At 45.0% G+C, this 17907-nt stretch overlaps 1 protein-coding gene and 1 long non-coding RNA gene across 2 annotated transcripts in view; one reads left to right on the forward strand and one right to left on the reverse strand.

Moving 5' to 3' along the window:
* Nucleotides 1-2761: 2761 nt before the first annotated feature.
* On the reverse strand, nt 2762-14331 carry LOC148145819 (uncharacterized). The gene is made up of 3 exons (XR_015761063.1): nt 12704-14331; nt 12338-12601; nt 2762-3367 (listed from the first exon to the last, which is right to left on the reverse strand). It is a non-coding gene; the product is annotated as an uncharacterized LOC148145819 (long non-coding RNA).
* Nucleotides 14332-14954: 623 nt separating this feature from the next.
* Nucleotides 14955-17907, forward strand: part of LOC122561818 (coatomer subunit gamma-2) — a 60929-nt gene continuing 57976 nt past the window's right edge. The window contains exon 1 of the mRNA XM_043714021.2: nt 14955-15052. Coding sequence (XP_043569956.2) covers nt 15016-15052 — 37 coding nt within the window. The 5' untranslated portion in view covers nt 14955-15015. The remainder of the gene's footprint in view (nt 15053-17907) is intronic.

A 17907-nucleotide genomic window follows, 5' to 3' on the forward strand; every position in this document is an offset into this window, starting at 1 on the left:
TGGGGTTTAAGCTGTCAATCATTAGAAAGGATGGGGCCGTGTGTGTATTGTGCTGTCAGTCATAGGGAAGAATAGGGCTCTGTACACAACAACCTCTTCCACTAGTCCACTCCATGTGACATCAAGAAACAGTTAGAAGCATTGGATACTGCAAAGGTTATGGGCCCTGACAATATTCTGGCAATAGTACTGAAGACTTGTGCTTCCAAAATTTGCTGCTCCTCTAGCCAAGCTGTTCCAGTACTGCCACAACATAAGCATCTAACTAACAATGTGGAAAATTACCCAGGTACGTCTTGTACACAAAAAGCAGGAAAAATCCAACCCAGTCAACTACCATTCCAGCAGTCTACTTTTGCTCATCAATAAAGTGATGGAAGGTGTTATCAACAGTGCTGTCAGGAAGCATCTGCTTACCAACAACCTGCTCACTCACTGACATGCAATTTGGGTTCTGCCAGGGCCATTCAGCTCCTGATCTTCTTACAGCCTTGGTTCAAACATGGACAAAAGAGCTGAATTCTAGAGGTGAGGTGAGAGTGACAGCCCACGACATCAAGTCTGCAATTTGACTGAGTGTGGCTCCAAGGACAATACAATATTGGGCAGCTATGTAGACAGTGTTGACAAACATAACATTATTACAGGATATTGATAGATTAGGTAAATGGGCAAAGCTATGACAAATGGATTTTAATATAAGTAAACATGATGTTATGCACTTCTACCAAAAAATTATAGATGTGTATTTTTTTGGAAGGCACAAAATTAAATACAGTACCAGGAAGGTTGACGAGGGCAGGGCGGTAAATGTAGTCTATATGGAGTTCAGTAAGGTCTTTGATAAGGTTTCACATGGTAGGTTGCTGTGGAAGGTTAGATCGCATGGAATCCGGGGGAACTTGCAAGTTGGATACACAATGGCCTGATGGTAGGAAGCAGAGGTAAGAGTGGAAGATGCTTGTCAGGCTGGACACCTGTGACTAGTGGAGTGCCGCAGGGGTCGATGCTGGGCCCGTTACTATTTGTTATCTATATCAATGATTTGGATGAGAATGTACAAAGCATGATTAGTAAGTTTGCAGATTACACTAAAATAGGTAGTATCATGGACAGTGGGGAAGGTTCTCAGAAATTGCAACAGGACGTTGATCAGCTGAGGAAGTGGGATGAGAAATAGCAAATGGATTTTAATATAGATAAGTGTGAGGTCTTATATTTGGAAAGTCAAATCAAGGTGGGAGCTTCATGGTGAATAGTAGGACCTTAAGGAGCATAATGGAACATAGGAACCTCAGAGTTCAGGTGCACGGTTCTCTGAAAGTGAAGTCACAGGCAATGAAGAAGGCTTTTGGCACACTGACCTTAATTAGTCAGGGCATTGAGAAGTTGGGAAGTTATGTTGCAGTTGTGCAGGGTGTTGGTGAGGCCACACTTGGGGTATTGTGTTTAGTTTTGGTCACCTTGCTATAGGAAGGATATTATTAAACTGGAAAGAATGCAGAAGAAATTTACAAGGATGTTACCAGGACTCAATGGTCTGAGTTATAGAGAGAAGTTGACAAGGTAGGACTTTTTTCTTTACAGCATAGGAGACTGCGGGGGGATCTTATTGAAGTGTATAAGATCATGAAAGGCGTGGATAGGATGAATGCACTCAATCCTTTTCCCAGGACTAGAGGGCAACAGTATAAGGTTAGTGGGGAAAAGAACAAAAGTGACCCTCAGAAGCAACGTTTTTACACAGAGGATGATACGTGTATGGAATGAGCTGCCAGTGGAAGTAGTTGAGGTGGGTACATTAACAACATTTAATAGGCATTTGGACAAATACATGGATAGGAAAGGTTTAGAAGAATATGGAAAAAGTGAGGACTGCAAATGCTGGAGATCAGAGTCAAGAATGTAGTGCTGGAAAAGCACAGCAGGTCAGGCAGCATCCAAGGAGCAGGAGAATCAATGTTTCAGGTAAGAGCCCTTCATCAGGAATGAGGCTTGTGAGCCAAGGGGGTAGAGAGATAACTGGAAGGGGGTGGGGTTGGGGGGAAGGTAGCTAAGAGTGAAATAGGTAGATGGAGGTGGGGGTAATGCTGATAGGTCAGAGAGGAGGGTGGAGCAGATAGGTGGAAAGGAAGATGGACAGGTTGGATGAGTCATGAGGACGATGCTGAGTTGGATGCTGCCTGACCTGCTGTGCTTTTCCAGCACCACACTATCGACTTAGTATAGGATATGGGCCAAGTGCAAGGAAATGAGGTTAGCTTGGATGGATATTTGGTCGGCATTGACTAGTTTGAGCTAAAGAGCCTGTCTCCGTGCTGTAGGACTCTATGACGAGTGAGATTTGGGGGTTCAGATGCATTGCTCTTTAAAATGCCATGACCAGGTACAGAAAATAGTTAAGAAAGCCAATGGAATGCTGGGCTTCATATCTAAAGGGCTGGAGAATAGGCATGCTAAGGTTTGCTGCAGTTATACAAAACCCTAGTTAGACCCCTCTTAGACTATTGTGAGCAGACCTGTGCACCACACATTAGGAAAGCTGTTTTAGCCCTGGAAGATTTCAATGTAGATTTACAAGTCTGATACTTGGACTTTAGGAGTTATGAGGAGAGATTACAAAATTAGGGCTTTATTCTTGTAGGACTTTGGCTCAATTGACCAGCTTACTTTCTTCTATGTGTGAGCCGAGTCCTGCATGTTCTTTAAATGAAGCAATAGGAGAAGATATTCGGTCTCACACTCTTAGTTTATTTTAGCAGTAAGTGGACAAGTATACAGAGCTCTGGGTCTGGACCTTTCCGTCCCTGAAAAACAACAAAGTGTATCAGTTCAGAAAGTACGACCTATTCCTGTCCCTGACCCAGTCTTTTATACAATACAAAACGTCATGCAATCACTGAGGTGGGATTGTCTTCTGATTGGCTGTTGATCTGACTCCATTCTCTGCCTTCTCGCGTTCCCGGATGTCTGACCTCCTTCTGCCCGCGAAACAGAGCACCACGTGACTTCCTCGCACGCGAAACAGAACACCAAGTGACCTCCTCACGCGCGAAACAGAACACCACATGACCTCCTTGCTCGCGAAACAGAGCATCACGTGACCTCCTCTTGCGCGCAAAACAGATACATCATCAAAGGCTTCCGAATGCCGAGTATATTTACACTCGCACCAAGCCATATATTTACAAGTCCCCCTTTTGGTCTCATGAGACCAACAAACCAGTTTTATACATCACATTCGCTCTCCGATGCATAGTCTTCCCTTCTTGCCAGAGCCATGGTTTCCGTCTCCATCTGTGCCATCTGGTAGGGTGGGGGAGCCTTCCCTTCAATTGCTGTGATGATTACCCTGTTCAACAAAGATCTAATACAGGGGAAACAACAACATCCACACAACACTAACGCAATCATCATACCATCGAGGGACATAAACACAGACACAATTAATCCTTTCCATTTCCCAAACCATGAGTCGAAAATGCCTCCTAGAGGGTTGTCAATACCTGAATGTTCATGCATTTCTTCAGACAAGGTTCTTAGTCCTTCCAGGGCTCTGGTTACCGAGCCATCAGGTGCCGTATTGTTGGGGATGAACGTACAACATTGATCTCCGAACATACAGCACACTCCCCCCTTTTCTGCTAACAACATATCTAAGGCCATTCTAATTTGTACTGTCATCAATGAGGTCGCTGCCAGTTGTTCAGAGAGTCCCGCCACCGCGTCTCTAGTTCTATTGGCTAGCCTGAGTACATTGTAATGTACATAATTAATTCGGTCGACGTTTTTATTCGGCGTGATTGGGAATAGAACACTGATAATTGGGAGATTCTCAAATCCTGCTGCTACCTGGTCTGCCAATTTATATTCATCAGGTACACCGCGGGGAACACCTATTGCATCTATGTAAGTGGTTGAGCCAGATGTGACATCAAACAAATCCCTGCGTGTTCATGCATGCGGATTTATTCCCTGTTGTCGTTCTCCTAAGAGGAATAAGGGTACCCCTAACCTGACCATTGCACAGGTTCCAGACCAATCTGGAGGTAGACTAACATGCAGTGTTCTATCTCCACAGTACCAAAAAAGATCAGCTCTGGCCCAAACCATTGTGCTAGCATTCTGCCAGCTGGTTACATCAATCGTATCCTGACACCAGTCAGCGGGCATGTCTCCCAAGATTATATTAGAACTTCAAGCGAAACAAGTGTAATTGTTGGCCCTTGGGGTAAACACTGGAGGTAACGTGGAATTCTTTACACTGGAGGTAACGTGGGAAAATAGCACTTAAGGTGGTACAATTTGGAGGGTCCACCTGCATGGTGAGGGCCATCATGTAGTGAAATCCTGTTGGATCTATATTAGGGAACAATGGGGCTGGGGTAGTAAATAGGGTTGGCCTGGCCGAGGAACACGCGACGCAATTACTCATATTCATTGAGGTTGCGGTCGCTGTCATCCAGTCCAGCCATAGGTTCTTATCCCCATACCCGGTGGCTAATTTAATAATGTCCCTTCTCGTGAGGTTGTTGTAGTCTATTACCACGACTCCTGAACTTGGTTCTACCACCATACTTGTTGTGTTTTCAGTTTGTGGCTGGTTTGTAGGAGGGTCCACTAAAGTTACCTTCACTAGTCCCATGTTATCCACTCCAGATTGATCTACACCTATTACAAAATAAAAGCTTCTGTCATCACTCCCACAGTAAATCTGTACCTCTTTGGGACTAGGGTTAATATTGAATCTTGTCAGGGTTTAAAAGAGTGGATTTTTTAGCTCTGAGGAATGATCGAGTTGCCCCTTTGTCAGGCTCACATGGTCTTGAACTTTCCATCTATTATCCGAGGGTGACAACTTCTTGGGTGTCCATCGTACCCCAGTCCATGTTAATACATGATCTCACGATGGGCATGGGTAAATGGCATAGAGGCAAAGATATACATCATACTCCCTCCAGCTCCCTGTATCTTGGCCACAATCAACTACTTCGCATAAGTCAAACTGGTATGTTGTACTATGGTTTTTATCATGTCTGATGTGTACCTGGCTCCCCGCCTCCCTTTGTCCGCCTCTTGTCCTAATGACCTTTCATTCCTGGAACTTTCTCCCTCGCCTGTGTGTTTGTCCCTCATGGTTAATACTCCTATTAACAGCGGCATAACACTTATACATAAAATAATAGCAAAAACTCCCAACTTCAACAGCCTAGGGTAGTGTGGGCTTCTTACAGAGATAAACATTATATTCTTTACACAACTTTCCTATATGTTTTAAACAAATTCTTCTTGTGTTCCGGTCCTGTCCTCACTTCTGCTCTCCAGAAAAACCCTTCCTTAGAGATCTTGAGAACCTCTCCCCCTTTTTCCAGAACCCTCTTCCTGCAAAAGTTAAAAGTTTAAGACCCTTCTACTCTTTTTCTGTTCTTATTTGTTCTAGAGTTCTCGTTGGTAGTTCCGTGGCTGCACACTGGCTCCAATGGTACCAGCTTTCTCCTTTCCCCTGTAGTCTGACCACATGAGATGTCCTCTCCACCACCTTATAAGGTCCTGTCCACCTTGGCTCCGACCACTTCCGTTTGATCATTTTCAGCAGGACCCAGTCTGTGGTAGATGGTGCCTGGCTCTGTAGGTCCCCCTTTGCCGATCCAACCTGTTTGGAGAAAGCTGACACCAAAGCTGTTAGTTGGTCATAGTAAGGTTTGTACCTTAGAGAGCCTCCTCCCTCTAACATCTGTATTCCAGCTCCTGGTCCCAGGAACTGCTGCCCTGTTGTTAGCTCGTACGGGGTGAACCCTGTGATAGAGTTTACTGAGCTTCTAATGGACATTAAAGCTAAAGGTAGGGCATCCACCCAGCTTAACTTTGTTTGTGCACACACTTTTCCTGTTTTTCCTTTTACGGACTGATTCATTCTTTACACTTTTCCCTGTGACTGAGGATGGTACACTGTTCCAAACGCATGTTTCAGTCCTAAAGCTGCTTCAACTTCTTGCAGGTCTTTGTTCTTAAAATGTGTGCAATTATCTGACTTACCTCTCTTTGGAAACCCATGCATTGGAATGTATTGGTTTATCAAGAATTTGATCACTGTTTTTGCGTCTTCCTTTTCCACAGGTATCGCTTCTGGCCAACCAGTGTATGCATCCACTGCTACCAAAAGGTACCGGTATCCGTTACTCTCTCTATCATGTCAGTGTAGTCAATCACTATTTCCTGACCTGACATTCTTGGGAGAGGGAAGTTTTCCTCGTGTGGTTTCACTGTTGCTCTCATATTGTATTCTGTACACCTTCTACATTCTCTGATGTAATTTTCAATCATTGCTGGCAAGAATGGATGCCACCAATGTGTCAGATACCTCTGCATCTGTGTTTTTCCACAATGTGTCAACCCATGAGCTTCCTGGAGCATGGAAGCTATCAAACCTGGGGGTAGCACTGGTCTACTGTCCGGTGACCTCCAAATCCCTTCTGACTTTGTGGCCCCTCTCTCTCTCCATACTGTCACTTCATGAGGAGAGGCTTTCTGCTGCTCTTTGATTAACACATTTGCATCGCAGGCGGGCAGCAGGTCGTACACTGTTCTCTCTGTTTGCATCATTATATACTGTGCTGTATACCCTGCTGCTTTCTTTGCTGCTGAGTCTGCTTCCTGATTGCCCTTCGCTACTACTGTATCTGCTTTATCATGTCCTCTATACTTGACCACTGCCACTTCTGCAGGTTTCATTAGGGCCTCCGCTAATCTTTTCATATCTTTTTCATGTTTAATTGGGGTTTTTGCTGCTGTTAAGAATCCTGCTCTGATCCATTGACTAAGTTCTACCTGTTTAGCCCCTGCCACATATGCAGAGTCGGTGTAGATATTTACTCTTTTTCCCTCTGACCATTCTAACGCAGCTATCATTGCCTGTAGTTCAGCCAACTGGGCTGATTCTTTGCCTGTCACTTTTCCTGTCAACACTTCCTCAAATCCCTCATTGTCTGTCGCACCACTGCATAGGCTGCTTTAAGTCCTTCAGTTGGATGTCTGTAACAGCAACCATCTGTGAACAGCACTTCTTCTGGTCTACTAGTGGAATTGCCTGTAAGTCTGCCCTAACTTTTACGTCTCTCTGTACCCTTTCCTCACACATGTGTGGCTCTCCTTCTCCCATGTTGTCAGCCTTCGTGTGTGAAAGTTATATGTGGTGCATTCAGGATTTTCTCTAACCTGGTTTGCCGCAGTGATGTCATTGTAAAGGCTGTTGAGTTCACATAGGCCACTATACTATGTGTCGTCAGTACTGTTAGTGAATGGCCCATGACTATATGTGCTACCTTTTGGAGAATTTTTGCTACCCCTGCTGCATGTCTTGTCTGTCCTCTATTGGGTCAAGGGTAACACTTACATACATCAGCACCTGTCTGTCTCCTCCTTTTTTCTGAAAAAGAACACCATTTATTGTGTGTAATTTTTCAGAAATATCGAGGAAAAATGGCTCTTTGTAATCCGGGACCGCTAAATCAGCAGCCCACGTTAGGGCCTGTTTAAGAGATATGAAACTTTTGTCTGCCTCCGTGGTCCACTGCAAATGGGCCAACAAATTTCTCATGCCTTGCTCATTTACCATGGCCCTTAGAGGGAAAGTGAGCTCCCCATATGACGCAACAAATTGTCTGCTGTATCCTGCCAACCCAAGAAATGAGAGCATGTCTTTTACAGTGACTGGTTTGGTATGATGCAGAATGGAGGATCTATGGGACAGAGACACACCTGTTCCCTTAGCGGAAATAACTCTACCCAGAAAAGACACCGTTTGTCTGCAGCATTGCAATTTAGCCCGTGAAACTTTGAAACCGACGTTATACAGGTGAAGCAACAACGACTTTGTGGCTGCCAGACAAGAATTATGGTCGGGTGCCGCCAAAAGAATGTCATCCACATACTGGATCAATACCACCCCCTTTGGGAGCATCAGGTCCTTCAGCTGCTGTTTCAGTATCTGATTAAACACCCCAGGCGACAAAATGAACCCTTGAGGGACCCTTGTGTAACGTAGTTGTTGGCCTTTGTAGGTGAATGAGAAAATGTCCCTCAAATGGTCAGCTAGGGGCAAAAAGAAAAACGCGTTGGCCAGATCAATGCACGAGAACCACTTATAGTCAGGGGTCAGCACAGACATCGCAGTGTAGGGGTTTGGAACTGAAACTGTTGGAGTAGAGATGACACTATTGATACGTCTAAGATCATGCGCCATCCTATATTTACCTGTATTCTGCTTCTCTACAGGTAAGATAGGAGTGTTCCAGGGTGACTGGGAGGGTTCTAGCACCCCTGCTGCTAACAATCCTTCAATTGTGTCAGCAATGCCGGCTTCAGCCTCTGGTTTGTGTGAGTATTGTCTCTGCCAAATCGGAGTGTGGTCTATTAAATCGAATGTGATTGGTGTGACGTGTTTGCAGTGATCAACGTCCGTTGAACCTGCTGACCACAAGGTATCTGGTAAAGTGTCAAGCATCGCTGCAGCCTGTGGATGGTCTGTTTTTTCCCTGCCATGAAACCTTTCAATTTGCCTATGTTCCAGCAGTACCTTGTTAATTGTCCTGTACATAATTCTGTAGGCTTCCTCTGATGGTGAATATTGTAAACCGGGTAACTGAGTCCAAACCCAATCAGTTAGCGCCATCAAGCGTTTGGACATAGGTCCCAGATCCTTGGCCTGATGTTCAGCATGCACGGCCAATGTGACATGAGGTATAGCTTCTTCAGCCATCTCATACCATTCCAACTGTTCTGCAGTTAGTTCAACAACACCCGCCATACCTTCTTTCCCTAGCAGAATACAACTGGAGGAAATATCCCATTGAGTCCCTTCTAGGTGCTGATAGAATGCATGCTGATAGATTTTATTATCATCTCTATCATAACATAGGGTAATATGGAGAGGATCTGCAGGGGGAGCATAGGGATGCAGCACCTGAACCCGGGGTCGCCATTGGTTGTATAAAGACTGTATGCCGTTGTTCTGCCTTTTTTCGGGTTCGAGGAGTCCCTAGTATATATCTGCCCACTGCCCTTCTGCCGTTGGTGATGTGTCCGCTGATAGCATCATTTGGGATCCAGAGTGAATCATTGTCATAGAACAGTTGACGGAATAGCCATTTGGAAACGTCACTACCAGTCCGTCTGGTCCGCACAGAACCGAGACCCCGCATCTCACCAGCAAGTCGCGGTCCATCAGATTGATAGGGCATGCCGGTGATGAAATATACCGGTGACGAAAGGTCTGTCCGGCCACTGATGTGATCAGTGGCGATGTCAAAGGCAGATTTTCTGGTTTACCCGAGAACCCTACTAATTTGACGCTGGAGGATGACATGTTTGACCGAGGTATATCACAAGTGATGGTAGAAACTCTTGCACCCGTGTCAACCAAAAAAGACAGATTCTTGTCCATTACCCTCATTTGCATATAGGGGTCTGCCAACCCCACATGACCCTGAGTACTCGGGCCCTGTCAATATTCGTACCCCTGCCCTTCCGGCATAGTTTGGGGGTACTGTCCTTGCAGCGGGGCTGCAGCTGCATTTGGGGCTTGGTAAGGCTGAACAGCCTGTTGAAAAGGAGGCTGACTTGAGCGGACATACTGTCCTCTGATCGATCCCTGGCCTCCCTGGGGTCCCCACAGCATGGGATAATTTCTTCTCCAATGCCCGGGTTGGCCACATTCAAAACAGGTGTTGGGTGGCTGACCTCTGAGTCCTCCGCAGCCCCTTCCTCTACCACGCATTCCTCCTGCTACACCGATAGGCCTGCCCCCATAGTGGGGGTAGTGTGGCATCCAATCAGGTGTTGGGTCTAGACTCGGGAGGTTGTTTTGTGGCGACGGCTGCTGAACCATCTGATTAGTCGTCTTTTGGGAGGCTTTCTTTGTATCATAGCCTTCCTTCTAGCCTCATCGAGCTGTAACTTCAGCAATTGCATTTGAGCTGACTCGTTGCTCTGTTTATCTTCAACCTGTTTTGTTCTGTGACGCTTCATGTGGTGCGTCAAGTGTTCTTCCCACTGTTCTGTAGAACAACCTGGGATATCATGATTACTCTCCATTGCCTCTTTTACTTCCTTAGGCATCCCTACCATAACGGCATTTCTAAATAACGTAGTCTGTAGCTGACCCGACCCTGGATGACTCCCCGCAGTATCTGTCCACGTGCCCTTACACCTAGCCAAAAAGGCAGGCATATCCTCACCCTCCTTCATTGTGAAGGTGAGTGAGTGCATCGCTCCCGGTGGAATCGGAAATCTCATTGCCCTTCCCACACAGGTGGCATGCTGCGCAAACGGGTCCGAATCAGGTAGTAAGGTGGTCCCCGCAGAAGCTTCAATCTGCTGTATTTCCCACGTACTCAATTGCTTGCCCAACAATGCTCTCTAGTCGTCCATAGCTAACTTGTGGCCTAGTGTATATTGGCAAAATTTAGTCATCCAGGGCCCACCTCCCTCCGTGGGTGGGGGCATTTTATCCAGGATGCAGTTCGTATCAGTAAATGTGAAGGGCTGATAAACATCCCCCATGTAAGAGGCCTCTGTAAATTAATGGCATTTGGTGGTGCTGATACTTTATGGGTTGTCGTAATGTGTCTCTTTGACGCAGGTTATAACTTGTTTCAGGTAGGGGCTTCAGTGGAGGGCCATGTTCAGTATGCATTGTGAGTGAGCCTTTCAAAGTGACGGGGTAGGTGTGTGGGTCATCCTCTGTCAGGGATTCTTCGTCCTCAATGTCTGTACTATTTTTAGACTCCTCCCCATCCAATTTCTCTCTGTCTCGTTCTTCCCTCAAATCTCCTTCTTCTGTCTAAGAACCCGTCATCTAATAACTGACCTGAGTCATGTAATTTTCCCCTCTTTTCATTCTCAGCACTATACGGTGTCGAGTGAGCATCTGGCTCTTGCACTGATGAATATCTCCCCTGTTTTGGCTGTTCTTTGTTTATGCTGTGCGTCATTATCACCCTGCTTGCTTCCTCCGCTTCCTTAACTCTCTGTTCAGCTTCTCGTGTAGTTTTTCTACTTTTCTGATGCTTTCTTCTACTGCTTCCGCCAGTCTCTCTTTTGCTACGTTGTACTTTCTTCTTCCTACTTCTTGCACATCTAACACCCCTTCTTAAACATACATGAGGGCATTTGTGTTACAGGATATGGGGGCGGTGATTGTACCCCAGGCAATTTAGGATATAATGGCGCGGATGGTCCTGCCTTTCCTGTCTCCTTTGCCAGTTCTGTTTTAGAGGTACCACCTACTCTCTTTTGTAATGTTTCTACCGCTACACAGGCTAACGTCATGTTGTGCAGATGAATCCTCCTCTCTTATTTCTCCCCGCCTTCTTTTGTCCACTTTCTTCTAACTAATATTGACCCTTTCTTTCCCTTCATGTGCTCTTCTACTTCTGGTTTAGCTTGCTCTTCTGCTTTTCCTAAAAATGGTGACAATTTCTTCCTCTCCTCATCTTTAGGGACTTTGCCCTGTTTTTGTAATTCTTCCCAAACCTTGTCATATTTCTCCATCATTGTTTTTTGTTTGTTCTTTGCAAGCCCACTGACTAACTGACTTCTGGCTTTACCCCACTGCTGTTTTACGGGCAACATTAAGTCGGAAGAACATCCTCCGTATTCTTCACACTCTTTATCAAATTCCCCTTCCATTTTACGTGTTTTTTTGTTTTTAATCCTCCCGTCCAGTAGTCAGTTGGTTTGGATATAATATAACTGAGCAACCAACCCAATCAGAGACAAATCCGGTGGCCAGTCAGTTTGTATGAGTACACCTAAGCAACTGACCCTTTCAGTGAGAATTATCAGCAGTTTCGTTGTCACCGTTAGGTTTCCACTGCCGACTCTCTCTCGCTGAGACACCACCGTCTTTGTCTTCAACACACTACTGGCTTTTCTGCCACCCTCCGTACATTCCCCAATATAATTTTAAAACTTACAACACATCAATCATAAACCAAAATTTGTGAGCGTTGCTTTTATGAGATCCTGCTCAATGGACTTTAAACCTCCTCATACTTACGTACCTTGTTGCTTTTATGAGGACTCTAACCCCACGGGACTTTAAACCTGTACATATCAAACTTAGTTGCTTTTATGGGGACTCTAACCCCATGGGACTTTAAACCCGTACGTACCTTGTTGCTTTTATGGGGACTCTAACCTCACGGGATTTTAAACCTGTATGTACAATATCAATACTTTATCCACTTACTATTACTAGGACACTTGCAGTATAATGACAACAATCAATTTGGTATCTCCAATTGCAGAACTTCGATATAAACAGGTGTCTGCTCACCTTTTTATGCGGCGCCGCTTGTTGTTGTCATCTGACGTCAGTTGTCTGTTGTTTCTATTTTTCTCTCTTTTCCGTCACTTCTCCGTCTTCATCACATCGGGGTCACCAAATTGTAGGACTTTGGCTCAATCTACCAGCTTACTTTCTTCTATGTGTGAGCCGAGTCCTGCATGTTCTTTAAATGAAGCAATAGGAGAAGATATTCGGTCTCACACTCTTAGTTTATTTTAGCAGTAAGTGGACAAAGTATACAGAGCTCTGGGTCTAGACCTTTCCGTTGAAACTTTATTGCTGGAACAGCACAGCAGGTCAGGCAGCATCCAGGGAACAGGAGATTCGACGTTTCGGGCACAGGCCCTTCTTCACCTAGACCTTTCCGTCCCTGACAAACAACAAAGTGTATCAGTTCAGAAAGTACGACCTATTCCTGTCCCTGACCCAGTCTTTTATACAATACAAAACGTCATGCAATCACTGAGGTGGGATTGTCTTCTGATTGGCTGTTGATCTGACTCCATTCTCCGCCTTCTCGCGTTCCCGGATGTCCGACCCCATGTGACCTCCTTCTGCCCGCAAAACAGAGCACCATGTGACCTCCTTCTGCCCGCGAAACAGAGCACCATGTGACTTCCTCACGCGCGAAACAGAACATCACGTGACCTCCTCGCACGCGAAACAGAGCACCACGTGACCTCCTCGCACGCAAAACAGATACATCATCAAAGGCTTCCGAATGCCGAGTATATTTACACTTGCACCAAGCCATATATTTACAAGTAAGCCATATATTTACATTCTCCAGAATATATAATCTAGGTCTAATCAAGGTCTTCAGGATTTTACAGTGAAACACAGGGTAGATTAAGATAAATTAATTCTACTGATAGAATATTTCCTCTGGTTCTAGAATTTTCAAAGTATTAGAGCCAGGCTATTCAGGAGAAATGTTAAAAAAACACTTCTACACACAAAGTGTAGTGGAAGTTTGGAACACCCTTCCTCAAATGGTGGTCGATGCTAATTCAATTGTTAAATTTAAATCAAGCATCAAGATGGCAGTGAATATAGCTCCTGTTCTGAAGGTCATCCATTCCAACCACTTTACTTATATCACTTTACTTACTATCGGTGACAGAGATGAATCCCAGCACGGACGCAAGTGGGCCCATCACGGACCTCATGGCGGCAGTGAGCGGTCCAGTGCAGATCTCATGGCGGTGACTAGAGAGCCTATTTACTTTTCTGGGGCAAGCACGGGACCTGGCATCAATATCAGCAGCAGCTACATTGGCAGAGATGACGTCAGCGAGGTAGGCCTAGCAGCAAAAGATATTGCCTGAGAATTGGCGACTTTGTCTTTGGTTGGGTCCAACGCTGGTGGTGGTAAAGGGATAGTGTGGAAGGGCATCACAGCAACATTGTGGAGGTGGGTTCAGTGACATGAGATGCAGCTCTGATGGTAGTGAGCCTGGTGCAAGCAGCAGTGAGACATTAGCAGAGAAGAATCAGCCCAGTGGCAAAAGCTGGTGCCTGAATAGTGGCGACTTCAACAGTGGTTAGATCTGGAGTTGATGGCATCAAGGCAGTGGAGGAATGGCACAGGTGTCATTGATGATGGTTCAAGACTGATAATCTCTCTTTAACCTATATCTCGTTATTTCATTTCTTATTTCTTAAAACCTTTCAAAATGGTGCTGGATCGTGGCGACAGAGGAAAAGCTTTTCACTGTATTTTACTGTTTTTCTCACTGTAAAACACACGTGACAATAAATCATAACTCAGAGATAGCCAAATTTTTATGAAGCAAGGATATAAAGGGATGTGAGCACCCTCTAGCAGATGTATGAAGTTACCACAGATGAGCCATGCTCTTATTGAATGGCAGTGCAGGCTTGACGGGCTGAAAGGTCTACTTCAGTCATTGATTTTGAGAGACAGGGCTCCATGGTTATTAAGCTATCAGCTGTTCCGATACATGGGGCTCAATGGCCACTGAAATATCAGAGCCTGGGAGCCTCTGTGGATATTGAAAAGTCTCTCATTTTAAGATCCGGTGCTGTGGCGTATCGACATGTCCGTCATTATGAGAGGCGGGGCTCTGGGGTGATGAACTGTCCGTCATTTTCAGGGGCAGGACTCTGGGGGAATGGACTGTCCATCATTTCGAGGGGCGGGGCTCTGGTGTAATATACTGTCTGTCATTGTGAGGGGCGGAGCTATGGCGTATCAAAACTGCGTCATTGTGAGGGGCGATGCTCTGGGGTATCGAAAATCCGCCATCGTGAGGAGCGGAGCTCTGGCGTATCAAAAACTTGCGTTATTGTGAGGGGCGGTGCTCTGGGTAATGAACTGTCCGTCATTGTGAGGGGCGGGACTCTGGGACTTGAGCCGTCAGTCATTATCAGGGGCGGAGATCAAGGGGTAATAAACTGTCCATCATTGTGAGGAGTACGTCTGGTAATCCAAAATAAAAAGCAGAAAATGCTGGGAATCCTCAGCAGCTTCCGTAGCGAGAGAAACGAAATAAAGGACTCCGGTCGTGAGTGACTTGTTTAAATGGGAGCTGTTTTGAGAGCGGTTAGGGATGTGGGCGTGTCCTTTAACTGTCAATCAGAGTGGGAGGGTGTGGTTAAGTGCTGTCTCCCTGACGACGGCCGCTGGACTCGCTGCTGTGAAAATGTTGAAGAAATTCGATAAAAAAGATGAAGAGTTAGGTCAGTGATTGTGTCTAGAGTTACTGTTTAGTTGTTAATTCTTTTCACTCGCTGTTGCTGGGAGTCAGACCGCCAGCCGTGAGCTGAGGGAACGGCTCACCGAGCATCACAGCAGCGGCCGACTGGACCTCTCAGTCAGCGTCCATTTCAATACCCCAACCACTCCCTTTCCGACATGACCACCTTTGGCCTCATCCATTGCCAAAACAAACCACAGCTCCCAACACTTTATCTTCCGCCTGGGCACCCTACAGAAGAGTCAACATTGAGTTCTCCAATTTCAAATAACCTCCCTCCCCGTCCCTGGAGTCCCTTCCCAGCCCCTCCCCCTCACTGCTCCCTGCCACCTACCAGATTCAGTGCATCCACAAACCAACCAAGTCGTACCTTTCACCTATCCTGACTTCACACCACCTTGCCCCCGCCTTACCCTTTATCTGCAGCTCCCCCCACACCCACCTCCAGCCCTGAAGAAGGGTTCGTTCCTGACGAAGGACTTTTGCCTGAAACTCGATTTTCCTGCTCCTCGGATGCTGCCTGACCTGCTGTGCTTTTCCAACACCACTCTAATCTTACACCTGAAATGTCAACTTCTTCACCTTATGCTGCTTGGCTTGCTGTATTCTTCCAGCCTCCTCCCTGTCTACTTTGGATTCCAGCATCTGCAGTTTTTTTTGACTCCATATCTGGGAATGGGCAGGCAGCAGTGCTGACCCCGCTCGTGTTTATCACAAAAGGAAGGTTCAGTCTCTGGGTTAGACTGCTGTGGGAGTAGTTTAAACATTTATTCTGGAATACTTATTTCCAGATAGGCATTGAATTGCAGCCGTTAGCATGTTATTGTCGAGAGATTTAACTGATCACTGTCATCTGAGGGAGAGCGTGATCAATGGTGCACTGTGGATAACGATAGATTGGAATTCAAAGGATCTATAGCAGATTCTCATCTGCTTTTCTTTTGGGTGGGGGACTGGTGATTGTCCAGCCAGTGTTCTGAAATAGATGTATAATTGAGATTCTAACCACTACATTGCAGCAACTTAAAAATCCAGTACTCTGGGATGGTTCTGGTTGCTAGGCACAGTTAGTTATCTTTGTTGTCCCGTGATGATATGGCCTAGGTCCTATCTTATATGTTAACATGGAGCTCTTCAGTGTCAAGCATCAGATTCCACTTGAGCATTAACAACACTACACTTGATCACTGTCTCTGATCTGTTGTGCTTATGGTCCGGCATTCAGTGTGAATAAGACCAAATGTATGTCTCCACTAACACTCTGTTCTCCAGCTTCCAGTTCATCCCTTCCACTGGTCATTGTGATACTTAAGATGTGCACCATATCCAGAATGACCTCAACAAAAGTCAGACTTGGACTGCTAAGTGGCATATAACATTTGTGATAGGCAATAACTGTTGTCAAAAATCAAGAATTTAATCACCTCCACTTAAAATTTGATGGCATTATCATTGCTAAATTTCCCCATCAGCAATGTTCTGGGGTCACCTTTGACCGAAGATTCAATGGTATCAATCGCATACATACTGTGGCTCGAAGATGTCTGAGGTTAGGTATTCTGCAATGAGCAACTTGCCTCTTGACTCCTCAAAGACTTTCTACCATTTATATAGCCAAGCCAGGGATGTGCATTCCCAGGATGAATGCTGTGCCAACAATATTGATGATAATCCACACCATTCGGGATAAGTGTTGGTTGATACCCATTCACACTCTTAACATACGCTGTTTTCACCAACTGTCATCTATCTTCCATAAGCTACATTGCAGCAACCCACTAAGGCTTCTCAGAGAGCACCTCCTAAACTCCTCTTCACCTAGAAGAACAAGCACATTAGAATTTTCACTACCTGCATGTTCAACTCCAAATCATAATTTCCTGATTTAGAAATGTCATCTATCATTCACTGTTACTGGACAAAATCCTGTAATTCCCAACTGAATAATAGTGTGGGACTGCAGCAGTTCAGGAAGGATGTGACTTCAGTTCTTGAAGTCACCTGTAAAGGAGCAGTGCTCTGAAAGCTTGTGATTGCAAATAAACCTGTTGGACTATAACCTGGTGTTGATTGACGTCTGACCAAATCTTTGGTCACCTGATATTCATTTTGCCTGATAATGTCACTGTAAAGCAGCTCAAGATGTTTTATAAAGTTATACAGTTATAACTTCAAAATGCTATCATTAATGTTTGGTTCTTCGTTCGGTGAGAAACACACCAGTCCTCTGCTCTTAAACTGCACTGCTATACAACAATGGACCTGCATGCACTTGGACGATTCCCAGCATTTTTGTTAGAATAATACTTCTCAGCCCATAATCTTTACATTAGAAAGGACAAGCAGCTACAATTTCTGTATTAAGTTTCAGTTTGAGGGTCGGAAAAGATTTTAAACTTAAAGAAGGGCATGAAATCAGAGCTAGCTAAAGTGAACTGGCAAATTACACTATGGAATAGATCACTAGAAATATAGTAACAGACATTAAGGAGATATTTCAGTTCATAAAATAGATACGTTCCAACAAGAAAGAAAATTTTCAAGAAGAGAATCTACCATCCATGGTTAATTAAAAAAGATAAGGATCTATCAAAGGGGGGAAAAAAGCAACCAAGTAAAGATGAGTGACAAGTCAGAAGATTGGAAAGAATATAAACAATGATGAATGTTATTTAAAAAATTAATGAGAGAAAACTGCAGAGCATGAAAAAATGTTAGCTAGAAATATAAAAACAGATGGCAAGGGTTTCTATAGATTTTTTAAACAAGTGTTAAAAGGAGTGATTGATAGAAAATGAGTCTTGGAAATTAATGTTGGAAAATAAGGCGATGCCAGAT

The sequence above is a fragment of the Chiloscyllium plagiosum genome, unplaced genomic scaffold (genome assembly GCF_037043375.1).
Source record: "Chiloscyllium plagiosum isolate Xiang-an unplaced genomic scaffold, Cpla_swu_hap1 HiC_scaffold_23, whole genome shotgun sequence".
Classification (NCBI taxonomy): Eukaryota; Metazoa; Chordata; class Chondrichthyes; order Orectolobiformes; family Hemiscylliidae; genus Chiloscyllium; species Chiloscyllium plagiosum.